This window comes from Arvicola amphibius, chromosome 12 (genome assembly GCF_903992535.2).
Source record: "Arvicola amphibius chromosome 12, mArvAmp1.2, whole genome shotgun sequence".
NCBI lineage: Eukaryota > Metazoa > Chordata > Mammalia > Rodentia > Cricetidae > Arvicola > Arvicola amphibius.
Window position 1 is genome coordinate 18,982,160 of NC_052058.2, and position 11,787 is coordinate 18,993,946.

The following is an 11,787-nucleotide window of genomic DNA, read 5'->3' on the forward strand; positions in this document are numbered from 1 at the left end:
CTTTGCATGTTGGTTATAGGGCTTGTGTACTGTTGGAACCAGCAGACATAATAGTCCACTGGTTTGCTTCTGCTGGATAGACACTGAATAAGCAAGATTCAGTGTCGTTCCTGCTGCAAGGCCTGCCTCCAACACCTGTTCTAAAAGGCTGATTCCCTCAAGGAACTAATAAGAGTAAAGGAGTCTAAAGATAGAAAGCACAAGTATAAAGGGCACGTTAGACAATTTATTTGGAGATATGCAACATGATAATTTAAACACTTAGGAGTTTGCTGGAAACTTTGACCATCTCTGTATATTGCGCGGTATCCTGACAGTTCCCAGGGCAGTCTCGGAGGGAGAGGGGACTGTCCGAACAGCCAGGAGGTGTCTATACATAGTGGGGGGAAAGGGTCAAGAGACACACAATTCGAGGAGGAAGGGCTATGGAGGATTTGGGAAGTCGGTTTTGCACATCATGGATATCTAAACTGTGTGTCTTATGCTTCGCCCATGGCCCAGAGCTCTTCAGTGGATCCATTCTCTCTCCCTCTCTCCCTTTCCCTCCCCACTCTCCTTTCTCTCCTTGTCTTCTCTCTCTCTCTCTCTCTCTCTCTCTCTCTCTCTCTCTCTCCTCTCTCTCTCTCTCTCTCTCTCTCTCTGTGTGTGTGTGTGTGTGTGTGTGTGTGTGCCTTCTCTCTGCCTTCTTCCTCTGAGACAGGGTCTCTCACTGAACCCAGAGCTATGCTGGCAGCCAGCAAGACCTGGTGATCCTCCTGTCTCTGCACCCCACAGCACTGCTAATAGAGAAATTACAGGTGTGCCTATGCCTGGCTTGTTATGTGGGTGCCGGGTCATTGAGGATTTAATTGTATTTATGTGCATGTATGTGTTCATATGAGTAAATACAGGCACCCATGGAGGTCAGAAGAGAGTGTTGGATTCCCTGAAGCTGGAGTTACAAGTGGGTGTGAGCTCCCCAGTGTGGGTGTTGGGAACTGAACACAGGTCGTCTAGAACAGAAGCAAGTGTTCATAACTGCTGAGCCATTCTCTGCAGACTGAATGCTGGGGATTCGAACACAGGGCCTCGTGGCTACACAAGTACTGAGTCCTCTTCCCAGTTCCAATACAATCTGATTTTAGAAGTTTTATGAGGAGGGAGTGATGAATGGGTGGATTTGGGGTCTGGATCCTGGTGGTAGCCAGCTAATACTGCATGAGAGGGACCCAGGCACCAAGAGGCTGCAGAGGTCAAAAGAAGGTGGACTCCCTGAAGATGTGAAGAAATCTTGGGGTCACAAGGATGACTGTACTTCCTCAGGCAGAGCAGCTGTATGGTTCAAAGCAACTCAATGTAGCTCTTAAAGGGCAAAGTAGACTTCGTGTTGGACTAAAGCACAAAGATGTCAGTGCAATCATGCAGAAACTGAAGAGAGAGGGTGGCTGTAAACTTAGCATCCACCCAGTTCGTAAGAATCGAGAAATAGCAGTGGTGGTGGGAGAGGGACCACTTCCTTCCTATTGTAGCGAAGGCTCCAAAATTGGAACTCCCCCACACACCTGCTCCCTCTTGGGGGATCAGTCCCCACCATAACAGCTGAAGAAAGCATCATAGCCACTGGTCCCAGTCACTGTCTCCACCCAGCTTCTCTGGTATTTCAGCTCTACCTTCTTCTGTCCACGGATACGTTACGTGATCAGCCAAGGCTCTGGAGTGAACTTGGTTGGACAGCTTAGCCTCCTTAGGATGTTCCATGGTAATCCAAAAGAACACTTACCACAGAGACAGAGAGCAATGGGGTGCCAGGCAGTGCTGCCCAGGCTTCCCCGTCACAGCCCTGAGAAGAAAATTGCCTTCTTGGTGCATCTCATGCAAGTCTGCAGGCTGTTCCTCTTCTACACAGCATGGTAGCTGTGTTCAAGTTCAATAGCTCTGATGATGCTACGCTAGAGTGAACTTACAGGCCCTCTCCATCAAACCTCTGAATTACACTTCGCATTTCAGATCGAAGTCTTCACAATGACGTCTTGTCCAGCTTTCCTCCATTTGATTAGATTAATTCTGTTTTCCTATTGATTTAAAATTTTTACCAAGTTTTTTCAAATTCTACTTGCTCTGTAGCCTTTTTGTAAGCTACAGCTTCCCCCTTTCTCCAAGCTGCTCTTCTGTTTCCCGTCCAGACCACACAGTGACGCTTCTGTCACCCTGGTCTATCGATGTCTCTTCCCCATGAACCAGATGACTGCCCCTGGTCCTTCAGAAGAATGTGAACCTTACTTGGGCTCTGCGCTTCATAAGGCATGACTCCATCAAAATAAAGCAGTCTGGGAATTACCCTCTTGTTGATGGATATTTGGGACCTTTAGTCTCTCTCCAAGAAATAAACTCAAGGGTATAATTAGATGTAAATACATTTTTTTTCTTCCAGCTATTGAATGTTGGTATGTAAAAGACAAGAAAAACACAGGGCAGGATAATGGATTTGCTTTCAAATACGACATCTGGCCTCTGTTGTTTTAGGAATTATAAAGTACCGAAAGCGCTTCTGGCTCGTTTTGTACATTCTATTATGAGCAAATCCAGGGCAAAAGGGTCATTTGTGGGAAGGCAACTGCAGCGCAGTACTGTCCTTGTACAAGATACTCAACAACAAATAACATGGTAATTTTCTCTAATTGAAAAGGAGACAGAGGGCACCCCACACAGCTGGACAGCAGGAGCCACATGCAGAACAAGAAGCGGCCTCATTATGAGATCAATAAGAGGTCAATGGGCATTATTGACTGAACCCTGGTTAGAGCATCTATGAACTAGCTATCTAACTAGTACATGTGTTCCTGGCATCTAGACTGAGGCTGGAGGTATCTGAGTTAAAGGAGGGGCTAACGAGCAAGGGGCACACTGCAGGCACTGGATAATTCATCCACTGCCTCCAGTGGAAACCTACCTGAGAACTGTTCCCATAGGGAATTGCAGACTTCTTTCCTGAGAGAGAGTGGATCATTCTCGCTCTCATGGGTACTCCGTTGGAAACGACCTGAGAAGAGCCAGAAATAACCATTTCCATTGCTGTGACACACTGCCACGAGAATTAAATAGATGTGAATTTAAACATGATTTTTAAGGTTAAATCTTTAAAGGGACCCAGGAAGCCTGATGTGGTTGAACAGTCACTCAGTGAATACTTTACTCCTAAGTATGTTAATGTTTCTTTTAATTTGGAAAAAAAAGCGAATGTTTATCTGGTTTAAATCAGATATCACAGACTGGGGAGTGGTTAGGTGTTAGAGGTACTGAGGTGGGGGCTAAGTGCTTTTCTTATGACCATGGGAAGGGTCATCATGAGGAGAAAATGCAATCCTCCGTGGTTTCTGTTGTATTTTCTTGGCTGTGAGTTCGTGGTTAGAGGTAAGGTCACATATGATAGCAAGCAGGCCTACCCTCAGTTCCTTTTGTCTTCTCTCAAGGATGGACTCTAACCTTTAAGATGAAGCAAACCTTTCCCTCTCCTAATTTTCTTTGGTCAATGTTTCATCATAGCACCTGAAAGGAACCTAGAGCACCTCTACCCACCCAACCGGAGATCCACCTTCCTGTAAGATCCCAGTGTGAGACACGATACCAGATGGGATAGAGCTGTCACCCCTGTGACTTTGCACCCCCAGTCCTCAAGTCTACAGACCCATCATGTGTCAAGGGTCCACTGGCCTGTCAAATCTGGAATTTTCCAAGCCTTTTCTGAATGAATTTTCATATGCAGGTCATTGGTATCCAGTGACATTTCATATCAGGATAAAAATCAATGCCAGGGGATTGTTGAAAACCAAACATGAGGGCTATAGCAACGGCTTAGTGAGCAAGAGAACTCTCTATGCAGGCAAGAGGACCGGCATTTGGATCCCAGTGACAAACACAATAGTCAGTGAAAGACCCTGTCCCAAGAACCCAAGAGAGTAAGGTAGAGAATGGCACAGAGGGCACCCAACACATTCCTTTGGCATTTGTGGGCACTAGTGTGGGCATGTTCACCCAACACATATGTGAACACATAGGTCTACAGCATACACACATACACACACAGACACATAAGTGCACACATACACATACACACACAGACACATAAGTGCACACATACATACAATTTTTAAATAATGAAAACTGCATCAACAATGTAATGTACCTGTTCTTCCAGACCTATGGCCTTCAAGGCCTGCCGTCCTCTATAAGAAAGGGCCAAGTTAATGCTTCTTCCACGTGTTAACTTAGCCACTCGAATATCTAAAAACAGGAAACAGACTTTGTGTTGCACACTTCCTCAAATGTGGGGAAGGAGTGAGCAAATCCCAGAATTTGAGCAATTCTTCAATTCAGAGTCATATTTAAAAAAAAAACATTGACTCATTTAAAGAAAATACCAGGTGTAAATTAGTAGTCAATTAAATTTAGATCACTGATGTTTTAAAAATGTTCTAATAGTTCTTATATCTTAAATTTCTTTTATTACAACTTCTTTCAGAAAACCCAAATACATAGATCAAACAATCAGAAACTCCCCCATTTTCCATTACCCACTTACCTTCCCTAGCTTCATACACATCAACTTGAAAATTCCTCTTTGCAAGAAAGCATGCATTCAACGCTCCAACCTAGAAATCAAAACCATCCTTTTCATGTCTTCATCTGGTGCTGTACGTACAGGGACATTTTGTTGGAAAATGCACTATCATGTATGGATGGATACATTATTCATTCGTTATGTTGACTTAGTTGTAAAATGACCAGAGGTGAAATCTGTGAAACAATCTAGGCTGATCGTGCACTTCTATAATCCAGCCGAGGCCGGAGGTTCTTGAGTTCGAAACCTGAATGCCCAACTTAGGACTAGTCTGTCTCAGTGTCAGCAGGTGACTGGGAATACTACCTTTGCCTAGCATGTGCAGAGTTCTAAATTCGTTCCCCAATAACGTGATAGAAAAGAACAACATAATTATATAAATTCAAGATTAAGTGGTATAGTTGAAGATGTAGGTTTGGCTTTTTTTTCTGCAAATGAGTGGATGCATGTTAGAATACTTAGAGAAGATCTTTTCATAATCAAATAAATAAGAAAATACTCTACTAGCATCCCACTACTAAGGAATGAACCAAAGAATTCTAGTGTATTTACATAAAAGTGTAAGTTAAGAGTGAGGTACAGATGATTCATACTGTGTGACATTCTTACAAAAAGGATAATATAGACAGAACCATGGGTATATGTATATGTATATATATATATATAAAATTAATGCATATATGATCATATGTGTGGATATGATAAAATATCAATTAAAAGAAAAATATCCATGGCAGTGTTCTAGTGGATGAGGAAGAAGTCAGCCGAAGTCACTGGAATATATTAGTTCTCATGTTGAGGGTGAACTCGTGAGCTTATTATTAACAAAAAACAACAACAACAACAAAAGTGGCAACTACGCACACCTTCTTCAAGTCCAGTCACAATGGTGTATCGAGGACTATGAGGGTCACAGTTCTGTGGAAGTGAGGTTCAGATGACGCTAAGATGAAAACCTAGGCATGTAAGTTCAGCTGCCAAGGCTGCTTCCATGGCTAGGGATGCAGGTGTTACGCTCTGAATGTGTTACTCCTTCATGCTTCTCTGGAAAGCACATAATTTGGAGTAACTGTCTGTGCCATCTTGGGCTGTTAGGTGGTGAAGTGACGAAGAAGACAAAAAGAGATACGCAGAAATGTGAGGTGCAAACCACTCCGAGACTCTCATAGCTCTGGGAAGACACAGCTGGGTTCCTGACCACAGAAAGGAGGGTGGAGGAAGGAAGAAACTGGGCACAGTGAGCCAGACCCTGAAAGGGCAGGCCTCCCATAGGGGCATGGACATTGGTGAATTGATTCTTCCTCTGTTTTAAAGCTCTGCACTAAGAGCCTACAGCAGTAAGTGGGGGTGGGGGTGGGGGTGGGGACGAAGTGTGAGGAGTAAATTCTGGCACGGAAGCAAGACTGGGTTCTGTGAAGTACTTCAGAAACCCACCAAGACGGTTAGAGAGATACAGACAGAGGCCGCGAGAGGTAAAACTTCTTTGATGAAACCAGAGCCTCAAAAGACGGAGGAAGGTTCACAGAAACATCAAAAGTGTCCCCTGGTCCCCGAACAAAGGAAGAAGATACTCCCAAAGTCTATCCCACCTGTGGTAAGATAGCCTAGGGATGGAATGATAGAAATCTCAGAGCCTAAAGATGGGCAGGGAACTGGATGGTGACACAGAGGAGCCTGGTTGAACTAACTGTGTCACAAAACCAAAGTCAGGAATCTGGGAGACAGGTCTGGGGGAGGGAGGTAGGTGCCAGAGCAGCAAGGATGGGGAGGAGAGAGAAAGTGGTACACATTTTATACTATGAAACTGTCAAAGAACTAAATAAAACTACAAATAAAAATGCAAAGTGGTACATGTACACAATGAAATTTTATTTAGTTGTAAAGAAAAATGAAATTATAAAATTACAGGAGAGCAGATAGAGGTGGGGACGATTTTGTTGAGTGGAGTACACCAGATTGTAAAGACAGACAGCTTGTTTCCGCTCAGACATAAAAGACAGATTTGAATATGTGTGGAGGGGGCACAAAGGTAAAACAGGAACTGTGAGGGGAGGAAGAGGTCGAAAGGAGGGAGGGCCAGCAGGATTAATGGGATGCATATGTATGCCATAAAAACAGAAGGGGAGCTCTCTGTGGGGAGAAGGGGGGACAGCAAGAGGCAAGGAGGAAGGTCATGGAGGGAACCCTGTGAAGGATGAGCAGAAACAAAGTATAAAGAAATACAGATCATGAAAATGTAACCAAAGAAATTCATTTCTTTGCAAAAAAATATTTTAAAATATCAGTAAAAAAAAAACAAATGGAGACTTGTTTTAGTCTTATTAAAATAGGAGCACCAAGGAGGGCTAACAACAAGTTCTCTACATGTACATATCAGTAGCATCCGCAGAAATGATAGACTTGACCCAAACGACACACTATAAAGACCTTGACTGAAAATTGCATGAGTTTAGCTGGGTTCTGTGCACCAGGGATGTTTCTTTCAGAAGTGAAAGTTCCGAGCGCCCTGATTTTGGCAGTAGAAAGGACCAGGTGGAGAATAATGTAGAGATGTCTGTGTGAGGAGTGAAAAAAAAAAAAAAAAAAAAAAAAAAAAAAAAAAAAAAAAAAAAAAGGCAGAAGAGTTGAGTTTAACACTCAGGATTTGGTTTTAACCCAAGAGGAAGAAACTGAGGGAAGCAGAAACTGAAGAAACCCAAGAGAGTAGGGTTGCCTGAGCCGCTGGCTAGCGGCAGACACTCCAGTGCCTCTGGGCTGTGCACACTCACTAGGCTTACTTCACATCGGCTGTGGTGTAGAAAGATCTCCGGGTCACTGAGCAGCTCCTAACCCTTGAAACCAATTTAGCATCAACAGCGTTCTGAGTTTGGAAAGAGCTGTCAGAGACAAACACAGCCATGACACTGAGTAGCTCAAGGGCATGTGTAGGAAGCGATTTCTCGGCGGAAGAAGAGCTCGAGTGTTATTCGGAAAGAAATCCGCAGAAAACGGGTGCGTTTTTACATCTTCTACAATCATATGTGGGTTTGTTCCCTCCCCACTTGGATTTCTGAGGTGCTTACAGAGCCATCCTTGCTGCTACCCTTGAGTAATTCACGGATACAGCAGTTTTCTAACCGGTCTTGTTCCTCCTAATTTCCCTAAATGTTCTGCATAAAAAGTCCAGGGCTGTCTGTTTACTTGTGATAAAGCTCAGACTTGCCTGGAACTTTGTATCCTTCCTCAGCCTCCCGGTGCTGAGTACCAGCATGCACTATCATGCCCAGCATGAAGGATCTTCCAAATCATAGTTTATCTTCTTCCTAAAATCTCCCCAAGACCTTCAAGCGCTATGCAACTTTGAGTTAAATTCAGCCTTCTTCCCTGATCCTCTAAGATGCTGGAGATGCTGTCCATGTCAGTTTTGCATCTCATGGAGGTGTCTGGTCCTATCTTGTCTGAGGGCTGTCCTTGATCTTACTACAAGACCCTCTGCAAGCATTGCAAAATCTCTTGAAGCTCTCGGTTGCCTTGTGTTTTTTATTGCCTTTCTCCTCCCTAGAATGCTGACTCTTTAATCCATATCTTAATATCTTAAGACCATGGGCAGGGATACAAACGTTCTCATTTTGTTCAACAATTTGATAGGAAGGAGTTAGAGCGAGGCCTGGCCTGAAGCCTGGCTGACAATCACAGAATGTGGCGATCTTCCTTAATGCTTGGTTTTGCTTGCCTTTGTTGAGACACAGGATCTTACTGTGTGTCCCACATAGGCTTCTGTCTCTACTCCCCTGCCTCAGTCCATCAACTCCTAGAATGTGGGCAATCCAACCTGCTCATTTCTAGGCATTTAAAAATGTAGAATCAGATATATTAAAGGACTTGTCATAGCCATTTTTTTGTGGAAGAATAGTGTGTGTGTGTGTGTGTGTGTGTGTGTGTGTGTGAGACATCTTCCTTAACCACTCATTTTCTGGTGGGTAGCTAGGCCGACTCTGTAGCCTAACTGCTGGGAGTATTGTAGCAGTACACATAGGCATGCTGGCTTCTCTACAGAGAGCTGACTTGATTATTTTAGGTATAAGCTGGGTAATAGTGTAGCTGGATTGTAGAGAGGTTATATTTTTAATTTTAAGAAGCCACTGTGTGATAGCTTTATTAATTGGAACATTTTTATTCTATCAGAGTTCTACTGAGAGGAAAAATATACAGTTTTCTTTTTTTTGAGAATGGGCTAACTTTGATTGTAAAAATATGGCACACATTCACACTCCTTCCTCCCCTTGAGGGCAAAAAATCAACACCATCTCACATCTTTCTAGGTCTGAGTGTCAGCCCTGTGGCCTCACTTGCTGGTCTAAAATGTAAGGGGCTTACTTGCCATCCTGTCACATTGGAACTGCCAAGTAATATGGGTGAGCAAATGTGTTATTTCTCGTCTATCTGGATATCTAGTGAGTATCTGACAGATTTTAAAAACTATTCATTTCCTATGCCTTGACCCTTTTCTTCTCATCAGAGAGTACTGAGTTATTTTATTAACCAAAGTGGGCCAAAATGTTTTTATTAAAATGGCCTACGGGACATAACCATGCTTAGGAGCAAAATCAAGTTCAATTTCATTTTTTTTTGAACTACTAAACCAAAATAACAAAAGAAAACAGACACCCTTACACTTAGTGGATATAAAATATCTTCCCTAGAAAGAACAATTGAAAACAAATGCTGGTATCAGATTAATTGCCGAGAGGGCTCTCAGCTGATGAAGAGACTATGGTACTCATACACAGTGGAGCAGAATTTAGCCATAAAGAAGAAAGAAAATCCTGTTGTCTTAAAACAAGAATACATATTAGGTCATTTTAATAAAAATGGGTGGATTTGGAGGACATCAGGATAAATGAAATAATATAAATATATAAAGACAAGTACTTAATATCCTCTATCACTTATAGAATCACAAACTCACAGAGGAGGGGGAAAGAAAACCTAAAAACATAAGAGACTAAGAAGGAGATGTGAGGCATGAGGGAAGGAAGAGGGTAGAAGGGTGGATAGACATAATGTGCATATATGGCAATATCAGCAATCATTGTAATAAATAGCAATGTCATAATCAGAATAGGTGTATTTAAAGATTAAAAGGTTTAACTATTAGGATCAACAACCTACACATGATAAACAGTCATTAGTGGGATAATAATATTAATAAAAATCACCCAAAGAGCAATACACGCCTGGACGGTCTTACCAAACCACCGCCGATGACAGCCACTCTTGGTCCTCTAGTATCAGATGAGGCCATAGTTACCTGAACACCTCTGTCCAGGTTGGAACTCTCTGTCCTACATGCTGCTGTTTTGCGATCTTTTTATTGCCAGAGGTCCAGAGCCTTTGCGAGCCAGCCAGCAGCAAGGTTAGGACAAAGCTCACTTCCTTCAATAGTGTTTAACTCACTAGAAGCCCAAAGTCCAATCAGCTCTGCTCTCAGAGACAAGTCATTGCGACAACCAAAATTTGAAAAACCTGCCATGTACAAGACTCTTTTTTTTTTTTTTTTAAATAGCAGTCTTGGAGTTTTTCTTCTTCTTTTTCTACTGCATGTGTTAGTTTCGTTTTCATTCAAAATATGGTTATGAATGAAACTTGTCTGAGGTTCCCAAGCATCTTCCACTTCTCAGAGAGAGTGAGATGACCTGGATTCATACTTATCCTCGATGCTGGGACAAACCAAGCATCTGGCCTGAAAGGTCCTCGTGGGCTGGTGGTCGTAAGCCATCTCTGCTGGGAAGCACGTTCTACCGTCTTCGTTTCCTGAGCAGGATCTGTGGATGTGGAACCAACTGACCACATGTTCTCTTGTTGTTGCTGTTTTAACACTGGATTTTAGAATCTAGTTTGTGTTTTGCCATGGACAAGATGGTGAGCTCGCTGCATCTCTAGACTTGTGTCTGATCTCAGGGTATCTGATCACTCTTTTGACTTTTGAGATGTATAGTTCTTGGTTGCAGGGGGTGCTATTCATGAGTTGTGTTTCTTTTTTGAAAGGTATTGTTGTATAAAGTAAAATGAAAACGTAAATGAAGATTTCTTTCTTTCTTTCCGATTTCTGGTCAGAATGCAAAGAATTCAGAGGGTCATTTCCTTAGGTAGGGACTGGAAGGAAACACCAGTCGATAGCGCCCCCTCTGGGTGAGTATGTTAGAAGCACCAGAAAACAGCACTTATAGTAAGTAGGTACTAGAACACATGATGTGAAGAAATAGCAAGCACAGAGGGAAGGGCAATTCTTCTATAAATTCTGTCTCTTTGGGAGCCTAGTTCTTTTGTCCAGAGACAAATATCTAGCAATAATTTTGCTGTGTGGATTACCCTATCCAAGCCCCCTGAATGTCGTGTCCGTCCCTACCTTTTCATTTTTCCTCTCCTCCCCTCCTTTCTTTCTTCTCAGCCTACAGGCCCATAGTATCCAGCAGACATTCCCATGAAGCAGGAAATTTCAAAGACAGTTTAGTCACTATCTGCTGTGTCCTGCAGAATGTCTCGCAGACTCTTTCATGAACTTTAAAGAATCATCTCACCTGTAGGCAAGTTTAGCAGTCCTCTCTCTGCGGGTTCTCTGTGTCCAGTTTATGCAACAGTCAAGGTAAGGGCAGTTTTTTGCCCAAATGGCTAAACAACTCCATAAGGAGGAGGCTCTTTGATGCCCATCTTCCTCTTGAAGTAGCTGGTGCTGCCAGGAGCAGACATGTCTCATTGTCATGAAAAGCCCTAAATTATTAAAACATTTAAAATGCCATATTCTGTAGTCTTTGAAAGATATGAAGAATGCCTATCTAACTGAAATATATCTCTATATATCTAGAAAATCTAACTAACATGACTACAAGCTTGACTATTACTGATGATTATCCATTAACAACCTATATTTCCTAATTATACATTACATTTTAAAAATGAACTACACAATCACAATACCTTAATCAATATTAGAAATACATATACATATAACAAAATTGACCTTAAAATCCATACCAATGCAAAGCATTCATATCTATATCATATCCCCCTTTAAATGTAAAAGAACATTTATAAACAATATTTGGAAATATGGGTGCAGTTATTTTTCTCCAAACTGTTTCGTGCTGAATGGGGGCGCTGTTATCTAGGTCTTTTATGGTATAACCTGTGTGCTAGATTTATCTCAGTCA

At 42.4% G+C, this 11,787-nt stretch overlaps 1 protein-coding gene across 3 annotated transcripts in view; it reads right to left on the bottom strand.

Moving 5' to 3' along the window:
• The window catches only part of Kmo (kynurenine 3-monooxygenase), a 29,437-nt gene extending 19,454 nt beyond the window's left edge, over positions 1-9,983 (bottom strand). Inside the window, exons 1-4 of one of the 3 annotated variants that reach the window (XM_038348607.2) lie at positions 9,828-9,983; positions 4,559-4,628; positions 4,163-4,260; positions 2,930-3,019 (exon numbers count right to left, since the gene is read on the bottom strand). In XM_038348607.2, the coding sequence (XP_038204535.1) occupies positions 2,930-3,019; positions 4,163-4,260; positions 4,559-4,628; positions 9,828-9,881 (312 nt within the window). In that variant the 5' untranslated portion in view covers positions 9,882-9,983. The remainder of the gene's footprint in view (positions 1-2,929; positions 3,020-4,162; positions 4,261-4,558; positions 4,629-9,827) is intronic. The other 2 variants (XM_038348608.2, XM_038348609.2) reach the window with 2 other exon arrangements.
• Positions 9,984-11,787: the final 1,804 nt, after the last annotated feature.